At 39.3% G+C, this 22,566-nt stretch overlaps 1 protein-coding gene across 2 annotated transcripts in view; it reads right to left on the minus strand.

Annotated features, from left to right (window-relative positions):
* si:ch211-105j21.9 (sialomucin core protein 24-like) overlaps window positions 1-20,064 on the minus strand; it is a 36,477-nt gene extending 16,413 nt beyond the window's left edge. Inside the window, exons 1-2 of one of the 2 annotated variants that reach the window (XM_060845197.1) lie at window positions 19,961-20,064; window positions 1,635-2,297 (exon numbers count right to left, since the gene is read on the minus strand). In XM_060845197.1, coding sequence (XP_060701180.1) covers window positions 1,635-2,232 — 598 coding nt within the window. In that variant the 5' untranslated portion in view covers window positions 2,233-2,297; window positions 19,961-20,064. Of the gene's footprint in view, window positions 1-1,634; window positions 2,298-19,867 lie in introns of both variants that reach the window. The other variant, XM_060845196.1, reaches the window with a different exon arrangement.
* Between the last annotated feature and the right edge of the window lie 2,502 nt (window positions 20,065-22,566).

Consider the following 22,566-nt stretch of genomic DNA (forward strand, 5'->3'; position numbering starts at 1 on the left):
TTAGACTCCTTGAGGCTTAGAAAGACAAGAAGTAACCTGACTGAAACACTTAAGATTCTTAGGGAACTTGACAGAGTCATGATGAGATGCTGTTTTCCATTTGTGGGAAGGCCAAAGGACATAATGTCAAAGTGTGGGGTTGCTTGTTTATGACAAAAATGAGGGGGAATCTCTTCCCTCAGAGTGTAGTGAATCTGTGGAATTCTTTATCACAGAGGGTAGGTCATCACCATATTTCAAAGCTGGGATGGACAGATTTTTAAATTAGTAAGGGAATTAAGGACTGTGGGGGAAAAGGCAGAGAAATGAAGTTGAGAAATATTAGGTCTGTTGAGATCTTATTGAGTCGCAAAAAAGGTTCAAAGGGCCAAATGACCTATTTCTGCCCCTATGTCTTACGATCTACTGGGTCCTTTGATTGGCGTATTGAAGGAGTGATGGATATGTGTCAATAGAAAATGATGCATGTACCCCTAATCTGGACTCTTCTGCTGTTATGGAACACCATAGTGTCCCATGTATTAGCTCCAGGCAAATTAGGTGTGCTATATTCATTCAGTAAATGGTTGCAGAGGCTTGTTTGGAGGTACATGGCTGGTGCTTAGCATATGCACCTGGATAAGCGATCATAGAATTTCTGTATGGATTGTCTGAATTTCTCAAATGAGTCAGGTTGGTGTACAGATGAGCCAAGGTCTGAGTTTTTTTTTAAATTAATTCAAATAAATATATGATGATCAAAACCAGATTTGTCAACTTTCACACTAGGAGAAGATTTGGTAATCATTGCTAAAAAGATGTTAAGTTGAACACTAATGATTTGGGATATATTTTCATTATAGATTACTTCATGCTTTTCCAACTTAGATATCGACCATATTCAGTTTAATACTAATGTTTCCCTTCATCCTGGGTACTGATTCAATCCTTTCAATTAATTTGATGAGGTCAGGCAAGGTTGAATACAAATGATGAACTCCATTTTTCACAACAAAATGAACATGCAGAGCAACATTTATGATCAGACTCAGTTGCTTGAATGGGTACAACGTATCCATGTGTAACAATAGAAAATAAAAACTTCTGTAGGTGTCCATAACAGTAGTTGTGGTTTATTTAAACAAGAGTTCTTCAATCATTCAGCACTTCTTCACTTTAGCGAAGGGCACACACCTTCTCTTCAACAAACCTGTTTACCCTTTTATTCTCAACTCTCTCTTTCTCTCTGTCTTCCACTGTCTACTTCCTCTCTGTCTGTGCCATAGCCTTAATCTTGAATTTGCTTTCCAACACTATCGATAGTAAATATTTAAATACATATGCAGCTAACTGCATTAAGCATTGTAATTAACTTTCTTTTGCCTTTTCATACTGGAGGATAATCACTGTTTTCAGAAACATTTTTTCCAAATCCTTTCAATGGGAAAAAATCAAACAAACAATTTGTCTTCTTCAATATCATAAAATTACAATAGTGCAGGAGTGTAACCTCACACATTAGATGAAACAATGCCCTTCAGTCTTTAAATTGATGCTGCTTCCACAACACTTCCAGACAGTGCTTTCCAGAACCTCTGTATTCACTGTGCAAAAAAAGTTGTTACTCATTCCACTGTATTTCTTTCAAATCTTACCTGAAGTTCTAGTTGTTATGATTGAATACAGTGAGCCTGTATTAGGCTGAGTAACACCAGCACTAGTTGGCTGTCTATTTGTTTCAGTGGACCCTGTCTGTGTTAACTTCAGTGCAGTAGTTGCCGTTGGCGTTGAGACTTGATGTGTTGCATTAATTTGACTCTCTGTAGCTGTTGAAACAAATGGCGCACTTGTCGAGGACTCAGGCACGTAGTGACTTGAAGCATGAGGTGTTGTTGTTTGAAATATTGTTATCCCTGTTTTAGGAGGCTGAGAACTATCAGGCACAGAAGGCTTCACTAATTTGGTTGACGTGGCAACAGTAATCCCAGGGGCTAAGGCAGTCATGTTGTTACTTGTTGGGCTCAGTTTCACCGTAGAAGGCGTCACTGCTCCTTTCTGATTGGATTCAGTTGCAAAACTACTGTTAAAAGATCCAGTTTTATTAAGTTTTCCGGAAGAATTACCCTCATTGCTAAGGAAGTTGGTAATGGCAGAAACTTTTTGCCCTGTTGTATCAGCAGAATTCACAGCTAAGACAACAAAACATTGAGTAAATAAAATGTAAAATACGGTAGGATGAATCCAGACCCTCATTTTGCTTCCTTTTACTGCTTTTAGTCGACAGTAGTTTGCAATTTTCTTCAATTTTCTAGTTTATCCTGTAAAATATAAAGAATGGTTAATTGTTTATAGCCCCCAGCAATGAACTCAATGTCAAAAGATGTTACAGACAGAATACAGTTGTTACCTTATAAAGGATCATATGAAGGTATAGCATTCATTGCAATTAAACTACCTTTAACAGGCCACTTTCAACCTTTAGCATAAAGATTGCAATAAAACATTATATTAAATGATAGTAAAAATAAAACTTTCATTTGAAATTAATTAAATTTGAATAGAAATTAATCTCTAATCATCAATGGACAGAAAAGTAAGGTTTTGTTAGTATCTAAACTTGAAATATTTAAATTCTTATTGAAATGATATCAGCCAGCTTGGTCTCTGTAGTATCTTGTGTCAAATTTCCCTTGTTCTACAGTAAAGCTAGTCTGCAAAATAAATATGCAAAACTAGTTGCACTGGAGATAGCCATGATCGAGTTAGCTATTGTGAGTGCCCACACAGTGTGCATTTGATTTTGCACCCCTGAAAGAACTGCCCAAAATGTACCAATGTTTCTATTTTGTGATCCTTTCCAGGGCTAATTTATGTGAATTCATCTTAAAGACAATTTGCTGTTAGAAGTGCTTTGCATGATTAGTTAATGATTATTATCCTGCGCCTGTTTGAGGAGTGAAATTAATTATAATAGAGTACAAGAACACAGTCAGAATTAATCCAGAAGAAGTTGATTTCTATATGTTCCCGTGAGGGTGAAGGACAAGGTTAGCAGGAATAGGGAATCCTGAATGACAAGAGATATTGAGGCTCTCACCAGAAAAAAAGGGGGCATGGCTCAGGTACAGGCAGCTGGGATCTGGGGTATATAGAGGATACAAGAGTTTACTGAAGAAGGAAACATGAGGGCAAAAAGGGAGCTTGAGGAGATTGGATTCACCCTAATCTTCTCAGCCAAAGAGATTGTTTAGTATATTTAAGGAAAAAGAATAATCAGAGAGAGAGAATAGGACCCCTCAAGACCAAAGTGGACATGTATGTGTGGAACTGCAAAAGGTGGGTGAGGTCCTCAATGAATATTTCTCCTCTGTGTTTACCATTGAGAAAGACATGAAGACTTGGGAACGTGGGGAAGTTAGTGGTGACATCTTGGGGACAGTCCATATCACAGTAGAGGAGGTGTTAAGACGTACTGGAATGTATGAAGGTGAATAAACCTCCTGGTCCTGATTAGATATATCCAAAAACCCTGCAAAAGGAGAGAGGGGCCCTGGCTGATATATTTGCATCATTGTTAGCCACGACTGAGGTCCCAGAAGGATGGAGGGCAATGCCATTATTCAAGAAGGGCTGCAAAGAAATACCTGGGTAATATAGACCAGTAAGTCTGACATCGGTTATTTGCTAACATCTGGTAAGTTATTTGAGAAGAGGGTTAAGATATAGGTGCTTTTGGAAAGACAGCGTTTCCTTAGGGGTAGTCAGCATGACTTTGTGCATGGGAGATCATGCCTCACAAATTTGTTAGGAGTTATTTGATGAAGTGACCAGGAAGGTTGATGAGGGCAGGGCAGTGGAAGTAGTCTATATGGATTTCTTTAAAGCTTTTGGTACAGTTCCATATAGTAAGCTGATCTGGAAAGTTAATCACATGGAATCCAGGGCAAGCTGACAAATTAGATACACAATCGGCTTGATAGTAGGAAGTGGAGAGTAATAGTGGAGGGATGCTTGTCGGACTGGAAGCCTATGACTAGTGGTGTGCGTCAGGGATCGGTGTTGGGCCCATTGCTGTTTGTTATCTACATCAATGATTTGGATTTTGGAGTTCAGGTGCACAATTCTTTGAAAGTGGAGTCATAAGTAGACAGGGCAGTGACGAAAGCTTTCGGCACACTGGTCTTCATCAGTCAGGGCATTGAGTAAAGAAGTTAGGAAGTTATGTTGCAGTTGTGCAGAATGTTGGTGAGGCTGCACTTGGAGTAGTATGTTCAGGTTTGCTATTTAGAAGCATGTTATTAAACTAGTAAGAGTGCAGAAGAAATTTACGAGGATGTTGCCAGGACTGAAGGGGCTGAGTTTTCGGGAAGAGGTTGGACAAGCTAGGACTTTTATCTTTACAGCATACACGACTAAATGGGTGATCTTTAAAGAACTGTGGAAGATCATGAAAAGCATGGATAGGATGAATGCACTCACTCTTTATGGGGAATCGAGGACTAAAGTGCATCAGTTTAAGGTAAGAGGAGAAAAAATAAATGGGAACCTGAGGGGCAACTTTAGTTTTTACACAGTGGGTGGTACGCATATGGAATGAGCTGCCAGCAGAAGTGGTTGAAGCAGGTACATTAACAACATTTAAAAGGCAAATGGACATATACAGAACAACCTCGGTTATCCGAACATCATTTATCGAAATTTTGGATTATCCGAACAAGATCTCCAGGTCCCGTAAAAATTTTACTAAATTTAATAAGAGCACAGTGAGATCAGGCAGCTTGGGCTGGCAGCAGGATCAGGAACAGGGTCGCCACAGGAACCCTGTTCCTACTGTTGCCGCCGCCACGGGAACACTGATCAGGCATCCAAACAAGATATTCCCTGCCAGTCTTGTTCGGAGAATCGAGGTTGTTCTGTACGTGGATAGGAAATATTTAGAAATATATGAGGCAAGTGCAGGGAAATGCGATGAGTGTGGATGGACATTTTGGTCAGCATGGACCCAAAGGGCTGTCTCTGTGCTGTTGGACTCAATGACTCTATCAGTCTATGATGTTTGTTGTACTTGCAAAGTCTGAAGAAATCCTTCAAAGGAAGTACAATGAGAACATGCTTATTTGTTCATTAAAATCTTGATCAACCACATGAGTAGAAGTAGTTTATTAGTTGCCGGATAAAATTGAATGCCCTTCAAAGCTGCTCAAAATGATTTCCCCTATTCATGACAACTTGAGGGGTTTGTTCAGCAGTGACAGGGAATTATTAGACCCTTTGAGAGTTGTAGACAGGTCAAACAGATTTGTGATCTAGCACCAAAATGTTTTGGTACATTCTTCCCTTTGCTGCTATTATGTACCTTTAGGTCATCAGAGTTGCTCTGCACTAATGCCACACTGACATTGTGTACCAAGAAACACTTGTAATGGCACACAGACACATTCTCACACCAGTTAAAAAAATAGTTTAGTTTGATCATTAGAAAGACAAATGTCAAGAACCAGGAGGTTACCATATCACCATCTGAGTGGGGACCCAATTACGTCAAAAGGAAGCAGATTAATTAATGCATGAGGTGGTTTAAATTAATTTGGCATTGGAAGGATACCAGATTAGCGAGGAGATAGCTGGTTGCTGAGAGACAATACGAGAAGCAGGAGTCAGCCAGAGGGCCAAGTACACAACTGAGTGACCGCACGCCTCAACAGGAACTTGATATCCTGTGAGGTGAGCGCCACTTAAACTCAGTCTGCACCTCTTAAATGAAACATATTCTTTCTAACAGCGGCTGGTGCTGGCATGTTTGGGGGAAGAGTTTGAGTAGGATGTGGGGTGCAAATGGCTGAGAAAGGCAGGGATCATGCCAAAAGTGACCAGAGGACAGACTTTCCAAGGCAGTTTCAGTAGACAAAACTATTGCTGTTCATGCCAGCAGTGTAACTCCAAGTATCAGAATGCAGTGCTGCAAATAATTCAAAAACCCCATATGAATAATTATAGTCAGTGATGTATCATCTTACAACAAATCCTTGTCTCTCACTGTTTAAATCACTCCACCATCTTTATTCACCCACTGAAATTCTCTGTCAAATGAAACTTACCATATTATTCATAGATTCACTTCACCCTTGCAGCAACGTTAAATACGGTACATGCATGTCACAGTTGTGTACTATCAGCTATTGAACTGTGACAGGACAGATCACCAAAACAAATTGCATTATAGACCTAGGTGCATTTTAGATTAGATAGATTAGGTTCCCTACATTGTGGAAACAGGCCCTTCGGCCCAACAAGTCCACACCGACCCTCCGAAGAGTAACCCACCCCCCTCTGACTAATGCACCTAACAACTTTGGACAATTTAGCATGGCCAAATCACCTGACCTGAACATCTTTAGAATGTGGGAGGAAACTGGAGTACCCAGAGGAAACCCATGCAGACACAGGGAAAATGTGGAAACTGCACATAGACAGTTGCCCACGGCTGGAATCGAACCTGGGACCCTGGCACTGTGAGGCAGCAGTGCTAACCACTGAGCCACCATGCCACCCTCTTATAAAGCAACGTGGTCTATAATCAGAGAGAGCGGCAGTTAATGAGTTGGGAACCAAAGATTAAGAAAAGCATATAATTTAGGAATGGAATTGAGTTTATTTGCCCCCCTTAAACTTTCTCTGCCATCTGGGAAGATTGTGGTGGATCAGATTTCGGCCTCAGTTCCACTTCCCCTTCTACCCTTTCTCATACTCTGACTTCCTTGTCAATCAAGAATCTACGTTAGTTAGCCTAAAAAATATTAAATTATCTCACCTCCAGGAAAGAATTCTACAGACCAAAAACCTGTGGAAAAAAATGTCCTCTTCTCAATCCCAGATGGGAGACCTTTGTTTTTAAAATGTTCTATTCTAGTAACTCAGGAAATGAGAGAGAAAACTGTAAGGTGAGTGATATTTACACACTTTGTATACTTTTATTTACAAGAGATAAACACCATATATATGCACCAAATACAAAAATCACAGTTTCAGTCTGTTCCTTTATGTAGGAACTCCCAGTAAATTCACAGTTACCCAATTCACAGCCCACCATCCAATTTCCTGACAGAGTACTTCTTTTGTCAAATGGATCACAGTTCTTATGTCCTTGAAAGAATAGCATCTCTTGTCTTTGATGTGGACGGCAGACTCAGAAATGGTAGAGATTCCCGTGTCTGCGTGAGTTTCCTCCGGGTACTCCGGTTTCCTCCCACAGTCCAAAGATGTGCGGGTCAGGTGAATTGGCCATGCTAAATTGCCCGTAGTGTTAGGTAAGGGGTAAATGTAGGGGTATGGGTGGGTTGCGCTTCGGCGGGTCGGTGTGGACTTGTTGGGACAAAGGGCCTGTTTCCACACTGTAAGTAATCTAATCTAAGATGTCACTGCTTCAGTCTGGAAGATTCACCCTGGTCTAATGTTCAGGTCTGGAGTTGGAGTTGAGAAGTGACAGAATTCTGTAAGCAGCTCCTTCTGTTCACATTATTCATAACTGAAAGTTGAAGAAAAATGCTGCTGGAAGACTCTAGGAGGATAAAAGCTTTTGCTAGGAGTCATTCCCTCACTGCCACTTTTTCCACCTACTGCACCACTTCCTGAGAGTTTCCTAAAGTCTAAAGTACTCTAAGCCATCAGTCATTTCCACAAACTCAAAACAGAGAAATCAGAAACTAATCAACAACTAAACTGTATGATGATCCCTTAACTAGCACTTCAGGGAGGTGGAAGTGAGTGGGTCTTCCTGATCCTGAATGCATCTTCAGCACATAACAAAGAAAGCCTACAAACTGCTGCAGTGAGTCTGAAAATGGCAGCATCAGAGTTGGGTCAGTATTAATGGGCTGACATCACAACCTGCCTATTCTGAATATTTCCTTCTGTGCATAGCACAGGTGAGAGTCTGGTACCATTTTGCTGAAACAACAGAGTCCAATTTTGTGGCCTAAGCATGACAGAAAGTTGATAAGCTGAAGATACAAGCCGCCATTTAGGATTATCATAAAATGACAACACAGACTTGAATTAAGGGGACTTGTGGACACATATTGGATGCTATTCTTTGCAGATGTTGGGTTTTCTGTGCATTGGTTGGACAACTGGCAAAAGCACCACATTGACTCCTTTAGGAAAGGCTATCCATTGTTAGAGACCAGCAACATAACTAGGGAGATAGTGATGGCTATTGGCAATGCACCCACCAGACGCCCAGGATCAGCAAGGGACCAAGACATCAATGAAAGAGTGCAGGATGGGACAAATGAGGATGTGGATAAATAGAGATGATAGGAAAGAAAGGGGTGTTATCAACAGGTCCAGATCCCAATGCTAAGTCTTTCAATCAGGCACCAAGTGTGTTTGAATGGGTGACCCCCATATCAATTATATTTTTTCCCTACTCAACCTATTCAGAGACGTTATGACACACCTCTGGAACAGGTAAGACTTGAATCTTGGTCACCTGGCTCAGGGATAAAGACACTACTATTGTACCACACAGTCCGTTTGAAGCTTAATTGCATTTGAATTGTATTTATATGCTGGTGAGAACATTAACTAGAGTTTTACTCCAACACACAAAAAAAGAGAATTAATGACATACCAGTACTATCTCTAGATTAGTAATTCAGAACTTCAACCTAATGTCGAGAGAGATGGGTTCAAATTCCATTATGGTAAATGATGAAATTTGAAATCCAATTTTAAAAACATTGAAACGCACAAAGGGTTCTTGTGGTACCTCACAGATAACAGACTTGAGTTCAAGTCCCACCTTTCCAGAGGTGTATTCGAACATCTCTAAACAGATTGATATAAAAATATCTTAAATATAAAAAGACATTAAAATTGGTGTGGTTGAGTTGTGAAGTGCAATCTTATAAAGTTCTAATCTGTGAATAGCTGTAAGACTAAGTTAAGAATTGGCTCCAGTATCATCCTTGCCAACAGGCTCTCTGGAAATAATGACATGCTGGTCCTCCTTTAGATTTGGGAGTGCTGCCAGAGAATTGCAAGGTTGCAAATACAATATCCTACTGGTGAAAAGGAGACAGCAACTACATGCCCAACGGCCTAATGTTGCTGATGGGTAAATCTCTAAAGAAAATAAACCAGAACAAAATTAACTGCATTTGGGCAAAAAAATGAAATCCAGCATGGACTTGCTCAAGGTAAATTAACGTTGTCTGATATAATGGAGTTCTTTGAGACAATGGAAAGGTGGGATGGGTAAAGCACAATTGTATATGTGAATTTTCAAACATCGTTTGCTAAAGTGCCACAAAATAGAATTGTGGGTATTAGCCTGGGTCCCTGACTGTGAACATTGCCACCATGTCAATGTCTTCCCTGGATTCAACAAGTATCTGTGAAGGCAATTACCTCTTAAACCCACATGTCCTGACTAGGACTGAAGTCTGGAGGAACTTTTTCACTCATAGGCTAGTAATCTTTGAAATTCACAGAGTAAGAAAGGGTTTGCAGATTTACTAAAGTAATACAGGTTGCCTAAGAAAGTGTAGAGTCATAATAATCTCTCTCCAGTAGAGAAAACCTATTAGTTAGGTACACCATTCATAGCATAGGGTAAGGTGAGTAGGTAGCCTCCATAAATAACCACAAATGGTACAAATTTGAACCTACTTAATATCCTTTATTCTACACCACACCCTGATAATCCACCCAATAGCCACTTGAACATTACCCTAAGAAAATATAGAAACAGGAATGGTTCTTTGTGGAACAAAAAAATTAAAGGGAATTTGATTCTCAAATTGTTAAACTTTTTCAAGATTTTAGGTATGTAACAAAGGAAAAGTTATTTTGAGAGGAAGGAGGACTATTGACCAGCAGACTTGAACTGAGTGAAATTTTCACTAGAATCAGAGGTGACAAGGAAAAAAAAAATGCTTCTGCAATGGGTTATGATGAAATGGAATCTATTGCCTGGAAAATGAAGCAGATTCAAAAGGTAATTGGATAAATAATTGAAAACGTTGCTGTATTCTTAGGCAGATGTGACTAATTGAACAGCTCTTTCAAATATCTAGTACAGTGCTGAAGTCTATGTCAGTGTTAACATTCAACTTCTAACCCAGAGGCATGATATCTGTCATTTAGAGTTGATATTATAGCATTATCTTAGAAGCATTTCTGCTTTTGATATTTTGCCTGAATTGAATCAGTCATATTAACCTGGATGAAAGTCACATTAGAAAATCATTCTTTAGTCTTAGGAGTAATAAACGCTGTAGTGGGCATCTTGAGTTGAGCAACATTTCATTTCAAATCATTGTAGAGAATAGAAGAGTTGGTTTCACTTCATTTAAGGCTTGTTTTGCAACATCCAACAATTGAGCCCAGCCTGTATTAGCCGTTGCCAGGAAACGGAAGAATAAACTGACTCAGTGTTGAGACTTTTTAATTGATGTGTCTCTCCTCAATTGGAGTACAATGGGAGTGAAAGTCTGTTCTTCCTAGGTGTCCAACTGATAGGGTACAGATGAACTAATTATTTCCAATATTTGCTTGTGCAATAGTATGGTTTGTGGTTAATTGTTTTATACAGAGAGGTATAAACAGAAAGCAGATTCTGTTTTAATTTCATCACCTCTACATTCATTTTTTATATGTCATGCCCCATTGCTTTGCACCATGAATGTTTTGTTATCTTATGTCTCCTGCCTCCCACCCTATCACGAACCTCTCCTTTTGTTCTTCACTACGTCCACAGGTTTCCTTCCAACTCTAGCCCACTCTTTTCCTCTGTTCTTGCCTAAAACCTGGCACATCTCTTTCTCTAGTTTTGACAAATGGTCATTGACCTATTCATTCTATTTCTGATATTGTCGAACCAGTTCAGGAACCACAGATTTGGGAAGAGCAAAGTGGGATAAGGTGGGAGGTGGGTGGAAAAAGGTGAGGTTATGCAGATGCACTAACCAAGTACTTAAAACACTGAATAAACATGAACATATTTGTACAAAGCTCATTTATTAATGACTTGGAGGAAGGAAGAGAATGTACTGTAGCCATATTTTCAGATGTCAAAAAAAAGGTAGAAAGTTGCAAGCGAGACACAAACTGTTTATGGAGTCTATGTTGATTGGGTAAGTCAGCAACAAGTTAGCAAATAGAGTATAATGTGAGAAAATATGAAGTAGTTAATTTTGAAAGAGAAAACAAAAGAACAGAATATTATTTAAACGCAGAAAGTGGTAACAAAGGGATTTGGGGATACTTGTGCACAAAACACAGAAAGCCGACACACGGGTGCAGCAGTTAATCTGGAAGGCTGACTCTTATTTCCACACGGTTGGAGTACAAGAGTAGAAAAGTCTTCCTGCTATTGTACAAGGTGCTGGTGAGTCCATTTATGTAGTACTGTCAGAAGTTTTGCTCCCCTTATTTAAAGAATGATATTATTTAATTCGAGCCAGTTCAAAAAAGGTTAGCATGATCCCTGGTATGGAGGGATTTTCTTATGAACAAGGTTAAATAGTTTGGGACTCTACTTACTGAGTTTAGAAGAATGAAAGATCTCATTGAAACACTTGGGATTCCTAAGGGTTTTGGAGAAAGTAAGGACTGCAGATGCTGGAGATCAGAGTTGAGAAGTGTGGTTCTGGAAAAGCACAATTTCCAATGAAGGGCTTATGACCAAAATATCGACTCCCCTGCTCCTTGGATGCTCCTTGACCTGCTGTGCTTTTCCAGTGCCACACTTTTCAATTCTTAATGAACTTGACAGGATAAATGCCGGGAGGATGTTTCCCCTCATGTGAGAGTCTCAGAAGAAAGGGGTTCCAATTCAAGACTGAGGAGGAATTATTTTTCTCAGAGGGATGAGTTTCTTTGGAATTGCATTCCACAGCCAGCTGTGGAGACAGAGTCCTCATATACATTTAAGGTAGGGGCAGTTTCCTGATCAGCAGGGGAGTCAAAGGTTATGAGGAAACAGCAATAAATTGGATGTGAGGCATGTTGCATCAGCCATGGTCCTTTTGAATAATGGAATAGGCTTGAACAGCCTACTGCTGTTCTGATTTCTAATTGTCTTATAAGTCAGAACATGGTATGGTGCTGTTTGAGGTCATTATTCTGTAAAATATGTGGCATACGTATAATGGAACTTTTGCACTAGCATACATTGTCGACCTCAACTTTGCTCATATCTTTGATAATTGATTTCTATAACTTGATCCAGTGGTGATACTGTATGCTGTTGAGGAAATCTTTACATTGGACAGAATGCAAAAGATGGAAATGTAATTAAACGTTTGGAGGTTTTCTGAAACCTAGCAACAGGTTTTTCTCCCCAACCACGGCAATGTGTCATTACTGAACAGGGAATTATTTTTAATGTATTAAAGTCCATGCCCACACCATCCCTAGTTCCATTACACAGGTTCTGGTCCCCTAATTTTATAGAGAAACCATTAACATTGAACTTGGAGCAAACTCCCCAATGATTCTCAAAACTTTCTGCTGGAGCAATGACTGTGTGTGTGTGGTATATTACGAGTTAAACAAACACATGCTCAACTGCAAGCAGCCATTACTGACTTAATTTACATCACCCTAGTAGAAATTGCAGAGGGGATGGTATAACAAAATGCTAATATTTTGCTAGACATTACATTCCCAACCGAGAATCTTGCACTAAAGTAAAATGATTGCAGCCACTTCCACTTGATTATACAACAGAGGACTAATCCACATTAATGGTGCCTCTTCAGTTGGTTCTTCTGCCCTTCTTTTTCTCCACAGCCCTGGATTTTTCTTTGACTATTTAACCAATACACATTTGAATGTTATAATTAGATCTGTTTCTACTATCCTTTCAGGCAGTACATTTCAGATTGCAATAACTCTGTATAAAACAATGTTACCAACGTCACCTCTGGCTTACTGATTTATATTTTATCAGTTTCAGTCAGTGAAAGTATTTTTTTTAAATCAGTTTGTTTATGTAGAAATAAGCAAGTGAGACAGAATATTTTTGGTTGACATTGGAACAAGCATTTTATTTTAAGGTCTGGTTTACTTATTTCATTGAGATCAATTGGTAGAAAGAGAATTTCTAATGCTAAGATTTCAAAATCTGTTTTCAATGGCAATAATTCTGGGAGAACATTTTGGGGAATTGGAAAAAAAAACTGAAGAAAGTCACGTTACACTGAAAACTGCTTTCTAATATCCACCCGTAAGATGGCATGAATTTGAATTAATTTGCAACAAAGACAAATATTATTCAGGTACTGGAAACTACCTGGAACGGAATGTATTGTCCTCTATAGTCACTGCAAGGTGAGTTAGTCCATGATAACCTCCTGCTTTGCTTTTCAAAACTATAAACATGAACTAGGTTCAGAATCAATGAAAGTTTGATAAGTTGACCTAAAATCATCTGGATGCAGCAACTTGAGTCTCCCTCAATCTCCTCTAAGAACATATTGAGAACCCTAGTTGTTAATTAAAGAAAATCATTGTAAGTTGCAAACATTAGGTGATCTTATCGTTGGAAGATGTATTCTTTTACACTCTTTTTGATTTTTAACATTAAATACTTCAGCTTTGGTTTAAGTACAAACAGATTATTTGCAGTTAATTACTGTTCACTGTAAAATGATATAACTGTAATTTGTTAAACACCTATGTAAATCTTATTCTGGTGTTAAAGCAAATATTATTGTGGAGCTAAACTAAAACAAAACTGCAGATGCTAGAAATCGGAAACAAAAACAGAAAATCATGGAGAAAGCGAGGTTTGGCAGCATTTATTCCAGTTCTGAAGGATCTGCTAGATTTGCTGAGTTTCTCCAGCAATTTTTGTTTCCATTATTATTTTGGAGCTACAGGTTCTTATTGTCTTAGGGCTGACAGATTATTTGAATTTATTAGGAATGCATACCCAGGAATTTACTCCTCATCTCTGTCTTTAAAGGATGATCCCTTATTCTGAGATTACATTCTCTGCTCCTAGATTCTCTCAAAATGGCAAATAATTTTTTTGCATATCTACAGTAAGTCCCCTAAGAATCTTGTAAAATTGTCTTTCTTCTAAACTCCATGCGTTCAGGCTCAGTTAGTGGGCAATAGGGCAGCAAATATATCGACAATTCATCGATGTGTGTAGGAATAATAATATTAGGGAATTTCAACTTCCTAACATTAATTGGGATAATTATAGTATTAAGGATTCAAGAGAGGATGGATTCTTTGAAACAGGTAGATGGTCCAACAAGGGATAGTGCATTGTTGGACCTAATTCTTGGGAACAAAGTGGAATAGGTGGTCAAGGTGAGTGTGGGGAAGCATTTTAATAATAGCAACCACACCACTGTGATTTAAGTTAGTTATGGAAAAAGGAAAAGTAGTCTGTAATAAAAAAAATCTGGATTTGGGAAATAAGGTTTTATTAAAATAATGTAGAATCTGACTAAAGCAGACCACAACCTCAACCTTCTGGGTAAATCTACAGCAAGCCAGCTGAGGAAATTTAAAAAAAAGAAAAAGAAATGGAGAGACTACAGAACCAACATGTTCTACATAGTGTTAAATGTAGGAGTAACAGGCCCAAAGAATCCTGAATGTCTAAGAATATTCAGGGCCACATAAGGAAAACAGGCTTTTAACAGGTACAACATAGAGCAAAGCAGAGTTAATAGTGGAGTACAGAAAGTGCAGGTGAACTTAAGAAAGAAATTAAAGCAAAGAGGGGGCATGAGAAAACACTGGAGGTAAAATTAGCAAGAATCCCAAGATATTTTGTAAAGGATATTAAGGGGAAGAAGGTAACCATGAAGAGTATAGAACCCATTAGGGACCAAGAGGGCATGGAGCTGGAGGACATTGGAGAATGTTAAACGAGTATTTCACAACTGTCTTCACTTGGGAGACTGAGGATCACAGAATTTGGTCAGAAGGTCTGTGGGGTTATGAGTTCTCAGGGAAAGAGAACATAGTGGAGGTTTTTGCAGGATTAAGTGGACAAATCCCCAGGTCAGAATGTAACGTATCTCAGGCTATTGTAGAAGGTGAGGTCTGAAATTAAAGGTTCTAACCCAATTTTTTAAATTTCTGTCAGGCCACAGGGAAGGCATCAGAGGACTGGAAAACAGGTAATGTAGTTCAACTTTTTAAGAAAAGTGATAGAGATAAACCAGGGATTACAGACCACGGAGTCTTACATCAATAGTAGGAAAACTACTGGAGAACATTCTGAAGGAGAGAATAAATCTTCATTCAGAGAGACAAGATATGATCAGGAAGAGAAGCTGGACAAGCTTAGGTTTTATTAAAGCAATGAAGATTGATGGGGAAACCTCACAGAGGTGTGTAAGATTGAGGAGCATGGACAGGGAGAATAGAAAGCAGCTTGTTAGTATGGTGTTGTCAGAGGGAGCTCATACCTAACAAATTTATTTGAATTTCATAAGGAAGTGACCAAGTATGTAGGTGAGGGTAAATTTGATGTAGTTTATATGGATTTCAGCCTTTGAGAATTGTAAAACAGATAAAAACACATGGGATCCATGGTAACTTGGCAAGTTGGATCCAAATTTGGCTTAAGACAGGAGACAAAGAGTGATGGTAGAAGGCTGTTTGTGTGACTGGAGCCTAGTGTGCAGCAGCAAACCACAGTGCTGGGTTCCTTCACTGTTTGTGGTATATATGAACAATGTAAATGAGAATGCAGGGTTGATGATAAGTTGATTTGCAGATGGCACAAAGATTGGCTGTGTGGCAGATTGAATTTAACCCTGAAAGCTGTGATGTGATGCACTTTGGAAGAAGCAAGACAGGGGAATACACAAGGAAGCTCACAGAAACAGAGGGATCTTGGGGTATTTGTCCACAGATCCTTGAATTGACTGGAAAGGTTACTAGGGTAGTTGAGAAGGCATATGGGACATGCCATTAATCAGTACTGGCATAGATTAGAAGAGCAGGAGGTTCTGTACAGAAGTTTGTTTAGGCCACAGCTGCAATAGTTAGTGTGCAGCTTTGGTTAACACATTATAGGCGTGATGTGTTTGCACTGGACGGGGTGTAGTGAGATTCACCAGGATGTTTCCTAGATGGAGCATTTAAGCTATGAAGAGAAGCTGGATCAGCTTAGGTCTTCTCTTTAAAACAATGAAGGCTGATGGAAAAATCTCAGAGGAAAATCTCTTAACTCTCAATTTAAGATTGAGGAGCTTGGACAGGATGAATAAAAAGCAGCTATTCCCCTCAACTGAAAGGTCAGTATGAGGAGGCATAATTTTAAAATGCAGGACAGGAGGTTTGAAGGAAATTTAAGGAAAAGTTTTTCCACTCGGAAGGTGTTGGAAAACTGAAATGCACTGCCAGGGAAGATAGTTGAAAGCAAGAAACCCCATAACCATACAGTATGTGGATGTTGCATAACTTTGAATATTTTTATTATGCTGGAAGGTGGGACTAGCATAGACTCAAAGGCCCTCTTCTGTATTGTATGAATCTATGACTCTACACTCAACCTTTCATCATAAGACAGTCCCGCAAAATTCAGGATCAGCCTAGTTAATCTTTTCTGCACTGCCACCAATGTGGGCTGACCAGCACCTTATATAGTTTTAAAAAGACATCCTTAAAGCTTTATAGACAATTCCCTTTTAAAGAAAAGGCCAACATTCCATTTGCCTTCTCTATTACCTGCTGAACCTGTATACTGACTTTTTGTGGTTCATAGAATCCTCACAATATGGAAGTAGGCCATTCTGCCCATAGAGTTCTCAATAGCCTTCCGAAGAGCATCCCACCCAAACCCACTCCATCCCTTTAACCCTGCATTTCCATTGGCTAATCCATATAACCTTCACATCCCTGGATACTATGGACAATTTAGCTTGGGCCAATCTATCCAACCTGTACATCTTTGGACTGTGAGAGGAAACCGCAGCACCCGGAGGAAACCCGTGCAGACATGAGAGAATGTGCAAAATCTACACATGCAGTCATCAGAGGTTGGAATAGAATGCGGGTCCCCTGGCACTCTGAAGCAGCATACTAACCACAATGGATGAGGACTCCCAAATTCCTCAGTTCTGCAGACTTTCTTCCATCTTCTTGTAACTCACTTGTAACGATCCAGTTTCCAACACTGGAAAACCCTAAGCAGTGTCAAAGGTGACAACTTCCCTGATTGTGAGTGTTGATGTGATTAACAGAGACTATCCTTCTCAATCTTCTTTACCTATATACAATCATCAACATGGCGGACCACAGCAAACAGGCTGCAGCGGGGATACTGAAGATGGGGATAGACACCAGGCTCACAGATACAGAGCCAACGGACTGACCATGACCTACACTCTCAACCACAAAAACAGTGTCTATTCCCTAAGACTTTAAGATGTGGCTGTCTGCTTACTGCCACAATGTGTATGTTATGCAAGTTGCTGATACACTGAGCAGGTGAGAGATTTACGTGGCACACTGCTGTACAATAGAACATCCACTAGCCAGACGCGGGACACTCACTGGTAAGGCAAGCTGCCTGATTGTATAACTTCATTAACAGACACAGCAAGATAAGGCAGGATGCTATGAGCAGGCCGGTAAGCACTATGTGAGTGATCAGTAAGTGAGCAAGCGAACAGTCCTGAGGTGCAGCTGGTCCAATCTGTGAGCCTGGTATCTATCCCTGTTCCTGCTGCAGCCTTGTTGGTACACACTGTAATGTATGGATGTGCCTCCACAATACACTGCCTGTACACATTGGAGAAGTGCCAGCATGGTTGTGATGGAATGCCTGATGCAAGTGTCTATGGAGGGGGACAATCAGAAATTGCTGGAAAAACTCAGCATGTCTGACAGCATCTGTGGAGAGGAAAGAGAGTTAAAATTTCAGGTCGAGTGACCCTTCTTCAGAACTGCTTTCGCTCCACAGATGCTGACAGACCTGCTTGGTTTTTCCAGCAGTTTCTGATTTTGTTTCAGATTTCCAGCATCAACAGTTCTTAATTTTTTGGAGGAAGATTCTGAGAGACTGCCCCAAGACCTTGACACCCAGTGTACAGCATGGAAGTGGACTGGGCAAGCATGGAGCTGAATCCACTGGGTACTAACTCTGGTTTCCTTTGTCAGATCTTCCTGACATTTAACTTGTTGGGCAGGTTTAGTAAGGTGGGAAACTAAATATTAATGAGGTGAGTTATAGCTTTTTCAAGTTGTCTAACAAGTACCTAATACTCATCAATTGGCATCTTGCCATTGCCTAGCAAGATCTGTCCACACCTCTTGTGAAAAGCAGAAAATATCAAATGAGATGATCTCACATTGAGATGGGCCTTGCAGCACTTGTTGTATGATTCTGCCATATATCTTGCCATCCTGTAAAACTGTGTCCTATGCATACATTGTACTGATGACATCCAGTGCAACCTCATGTTAAGCTGCATGCCTGACATCTGGTCTTTGATAGTCTGCAAGCCACCCCTTATGTCGTTCACCAAGCTTTTGGTCATCTAATGTGTTGGCATTTAACTAATACAAAAATGTTGTAAGATATTTCACTGATAAACTATGTTAAAGCTATTTTTACAAAGATATTATTTAAAAGACCAACAACTATATAACCATAAAGTGGTAACCCAGCACCAACTGCAAGAATCCCACAGGCAACAAGTAACAATTGGTTTGGAAAGAAATAGGGCAGTCAGAGAATCACAAGCAGCATTCTAATAAAACCAGTTATTAATCAGTGCTGTGCACTTTATGTACAGTTCTGAAACACAACTTCCAACAACTGTAGAATAACTTTTCTACAATATGTAAAGATCATTTACACTATTTGCTGAAGAATAGATCAAATGAGATAAAATGGCTTGTGAATTCTAAAGCAGTTGCCACGGTAACTCATGTTTTTTTCTGACAATGTCATACTCTGACTGGCTCTGGGTGTGTAGTGTGGTTTGAAGGGAAGCCAATTGTTTGCAGTAATGCCACTCATATTACAGGTTCAAGAAACTAAAGTGCCTTCACTGATACTCAGCATTAAGGCACTTTATGGCACTCCTGAATTACAATCTTCAGTTTCCTTATGAGGAAACCACCAAAATCACTGGCCATACAGATTGTACTTTAAGAGACCTTAAACTCTCTTACAAAATTATTTCAACAGTAAGACACAAATCTCACAAAGTATATGGATGATTCAATTATGTATTGATTCACAGTTCAACATGCTTGAAATAAAGTTTGTTGACATAACACAATGCTGAATTCTAAGATAAAAGTTACATTAAAATTGTACGAAAATAAAAAAAAAAGTGGACAACAATTGCACCACACACTGCCTCACTGTGTTTTGGGTTTTCATTTAACACTAGATTTACTTACAGCTCAAAGACTTGTTTTGCTTTTCGCGTAAATCATTGACTGATTTCTGCGGTAATGATACTGCGTACAGTACAGCAAACTGTATGGAATGAAAGTGCGAGGCCTGGATAATATTCCAATAGTGTTGATGGGATCTCCTGGTAACTTTCAGCAAAATCATTTTACAAACTGGCCGTCAAAGCTTTCAACAAAACTGATTAACACACTGTTTGGAAATATTTCCTACTCCCCTCCCCCAGGAGTTACCAGATCTGCCAACGAACAAGCCAAAACAAAAAGTCAACGCTACACAGTTGAATGCTCTAAGCCACTGATTTTTAAAATTTGAAGTCCTTTATTCTCACGCCCTCCAGGTTATTAAACACTCAGCTTAGTTCTAATGGTCACACCTATAAAAGGTAGATAGCCAGCCAAAGGTTGCCCTTATTTTCTTGTTAATCTAAATACTGACTAGAGTTCTAATTTGAAATAAATTCCAAACCAAGCTCACCTTAATTACAAAGTTGGTAGAGTTTCAGACAACCCTAGTGCCCAGTTTTAGGGATTCCGTGAAGTATTGAGAAGTTGTTGAAGATGAACGTACCTACAGCTTGCCTGTAAACTGCACCACCTGGTTTCACTGTGAGAGTACGAACATGTTGTGCCTTCTTGTCATTTCCGGGGCATTTCATTGTTCTCATTCCCCAGAGGCTGTGACTGGGTACGACAGAGGGAGTGATAGGATTTGAACTAGTTTTACGTAAACAGGAAGGAGGGCCGTGAAATTTGATGTGTTTCACCATGACAACTGCGAAGAGCGACACACCTGAGTTGAAACGTTACACTATTTGGTAAGTCATTTTAACAACCTGGTTTCACTGGTACTTACTGGCTAGAAGAAAAGGAAATCGCATTAAAAATATATATTCACTAGACATCAACTGAATGTTAACTCCCGCATATTTCTTGGGGGTAATGAAAACTAGACAGTCAAATAGATAGTTTGGAAAGTACAATATAAAGAACTGCATGCAAATTACAGAAAGTAGCTCGCATATAAGTCAACCATACAACACTTTGTACTAGTAACTAGTTTGTTGCTGTAAACAATAATTTATGGTTTATTTCCCATTAAAACATGTTTTTAAACTTTCACTTTTTCTCATTTTCTTTTTCTCACTGAATAGGGATGGTGTTAACACCCACTCCCACTCCGGAGATAACTGCATATTTAATTCAGCCAGAGTCAGAGATGTATGATCAGATTTTCCAACCTAATCTAGTCCCATTTGCCAGCACTTGGCCCATATCCCTCTAAACCCTTCATATTCATGTGCCTTTTAAATGCTGTATTATACCAGCTTCTACCACATCCTCTAGCTGCTCATTCTATATATGCGCCACTCTCTGCATGAAAGAGTTGCCCCTTGAGTCTCTTTTGTATCTTTCCCTCTCACATTAAACCTATGCCCTCTTGTTCTGGACTTGCCTGCCCCAGGGAAAATACTTTATCTATTTATCTTATTCATGCCCCTCATGATTATAAGCCTTTGTAAAGGTCACTCTGGGGAAAACAGCCCCAGCCAATTCAGCCTCTCCCTACAGCTCAAGTATTCCAACCCTGGCAACATCCTTGTAAATCTTTTCTGAACCCTTTCAAGTTTCACAACATCCTTCTAATAGGAAGTAGACCAGAATTGCATGCAATATTCCAATGTCCTATACAGCCACAGCATGATCTCCTAAATCAATGCTCTGACCAATAAAGGAAAGCATACCAAATGCCTTCTCCACTATCCTATCTATCTGCAACTCTACTTTCATGGAACTATGAACCTACACATCAAGGTCTCTTTGTTCAGCAACACTCCCCAGGACACTCCAGCAACACTCCGTCTGCCATTCCTCAGCCCATTGGCCCATCTGATCAAGATCCTGTTGTACTCTAAATTTGTCTGGATCTTTTCTCTCCTTCTGCTCTGGGTCTAAGAAACAGGAAAGATATTATTTTATAGATTCTCAATTAATGCTAGCTTGAGCAGTAACAACAGAGGGAAAGGGAAAGAGATAGTTTCTGCCTTTTTATTGTACTTAGGTTAATTTTGGCTGTAAAATTTCAACTTTAAACTAAATGCTAGTTGTCTCATTATTTTCTATTAAAATTCAACTATATAAGCTGATGAGTTTAAAGGAGCAGTTTTGTTTAATTGCTGACTTCCTGCTTTCTGAACTAGATTGTTACTCTGAAACCATACAAAATTGACTGACTGATAGGGAGTTCTATGTTGTTTCATATGTTGTTCTTAGACTTTGATATTAATTTGAGGCCTCATTCACAGTCTCATACAGAGATTAAAGGTTGAATGGCACAACTTACAGAAATCGGGGCAATATTCCCTCATTCACTTTGTTTCTGATTCTGGGACCTTAATGTGTCCAAAATGGCAGCTACAATTGCCGCTGTCTTTGCCCTTTGTACATGAAGTGGCATGGGAGTTTCTGGCTGATGTAGTAAGTAGCTGATTAAAACAACTTTTTTTTTGCAGCTGCTGACTCGCCAACAAAATCTCACTTTGTATCATCTTGCTGCTCTGCCTATATGCAAAACTACAATTAAAGGAATAATTCTTGAAGGTAGACCTTGCTGGCATTTAAAAATCACTTCTTTCCTAAGTGCAGCTTCTAATTGTTCAAATTAATGCTGTGAAATAGTAATATTTCTGTGCTGTATAGGCAATAACCATTTCTCAAATTTGAAATATTTTTATTTTCCATTTCACTAGAATCCAACTGATACATTAATTTTCAGCCACCATGATTGTTGGTCAGCACATGATGATACTCAATGACAGGAGAGAAATCTTGTTTGTTACTTCAGGATTATCATTTACATGGGGCTGCATTACAACCATACATTTGGTACAAGAATTCTGAAGCAGAGTCATTCTGGACTGTAAATGTTCATTCTGTTTCTCTCTTCACAGGTTCTGCCAGACATACTGAGTTCCATCAGCATTTTCTGTGTTTATTTCAGCATTACAAACAATCTGAAATGAGACACAGCAATCCTTGAGGGCACATACCTGTTTTTTGTCTACCTATGGACTTGACTTAAATTAAAACTCTTCTGATTAGCCTCCCATTTCCACATTTTTAAAACTTTTTTCAAAATCTGCTGCCTGCATCCTAACTCACGACAAATTCCAGTCC

Source organism: Hemiscyllium ocellatum, chromosome 26 (genome assembly GCF_020745735.1).
Source record: "Hemiscyllium ocellatum isolate sHemOce1 chromosome 26, sHemOce1.pat.X.cur, whole genome shotgun sequence".
NCBI lineage: Eukaryota > Metazoa > Chordata > Chondrichthyes > Orectolobiformes > Hemiscylliidae > Hemiscyllium > Hemiscyllium ocellatum.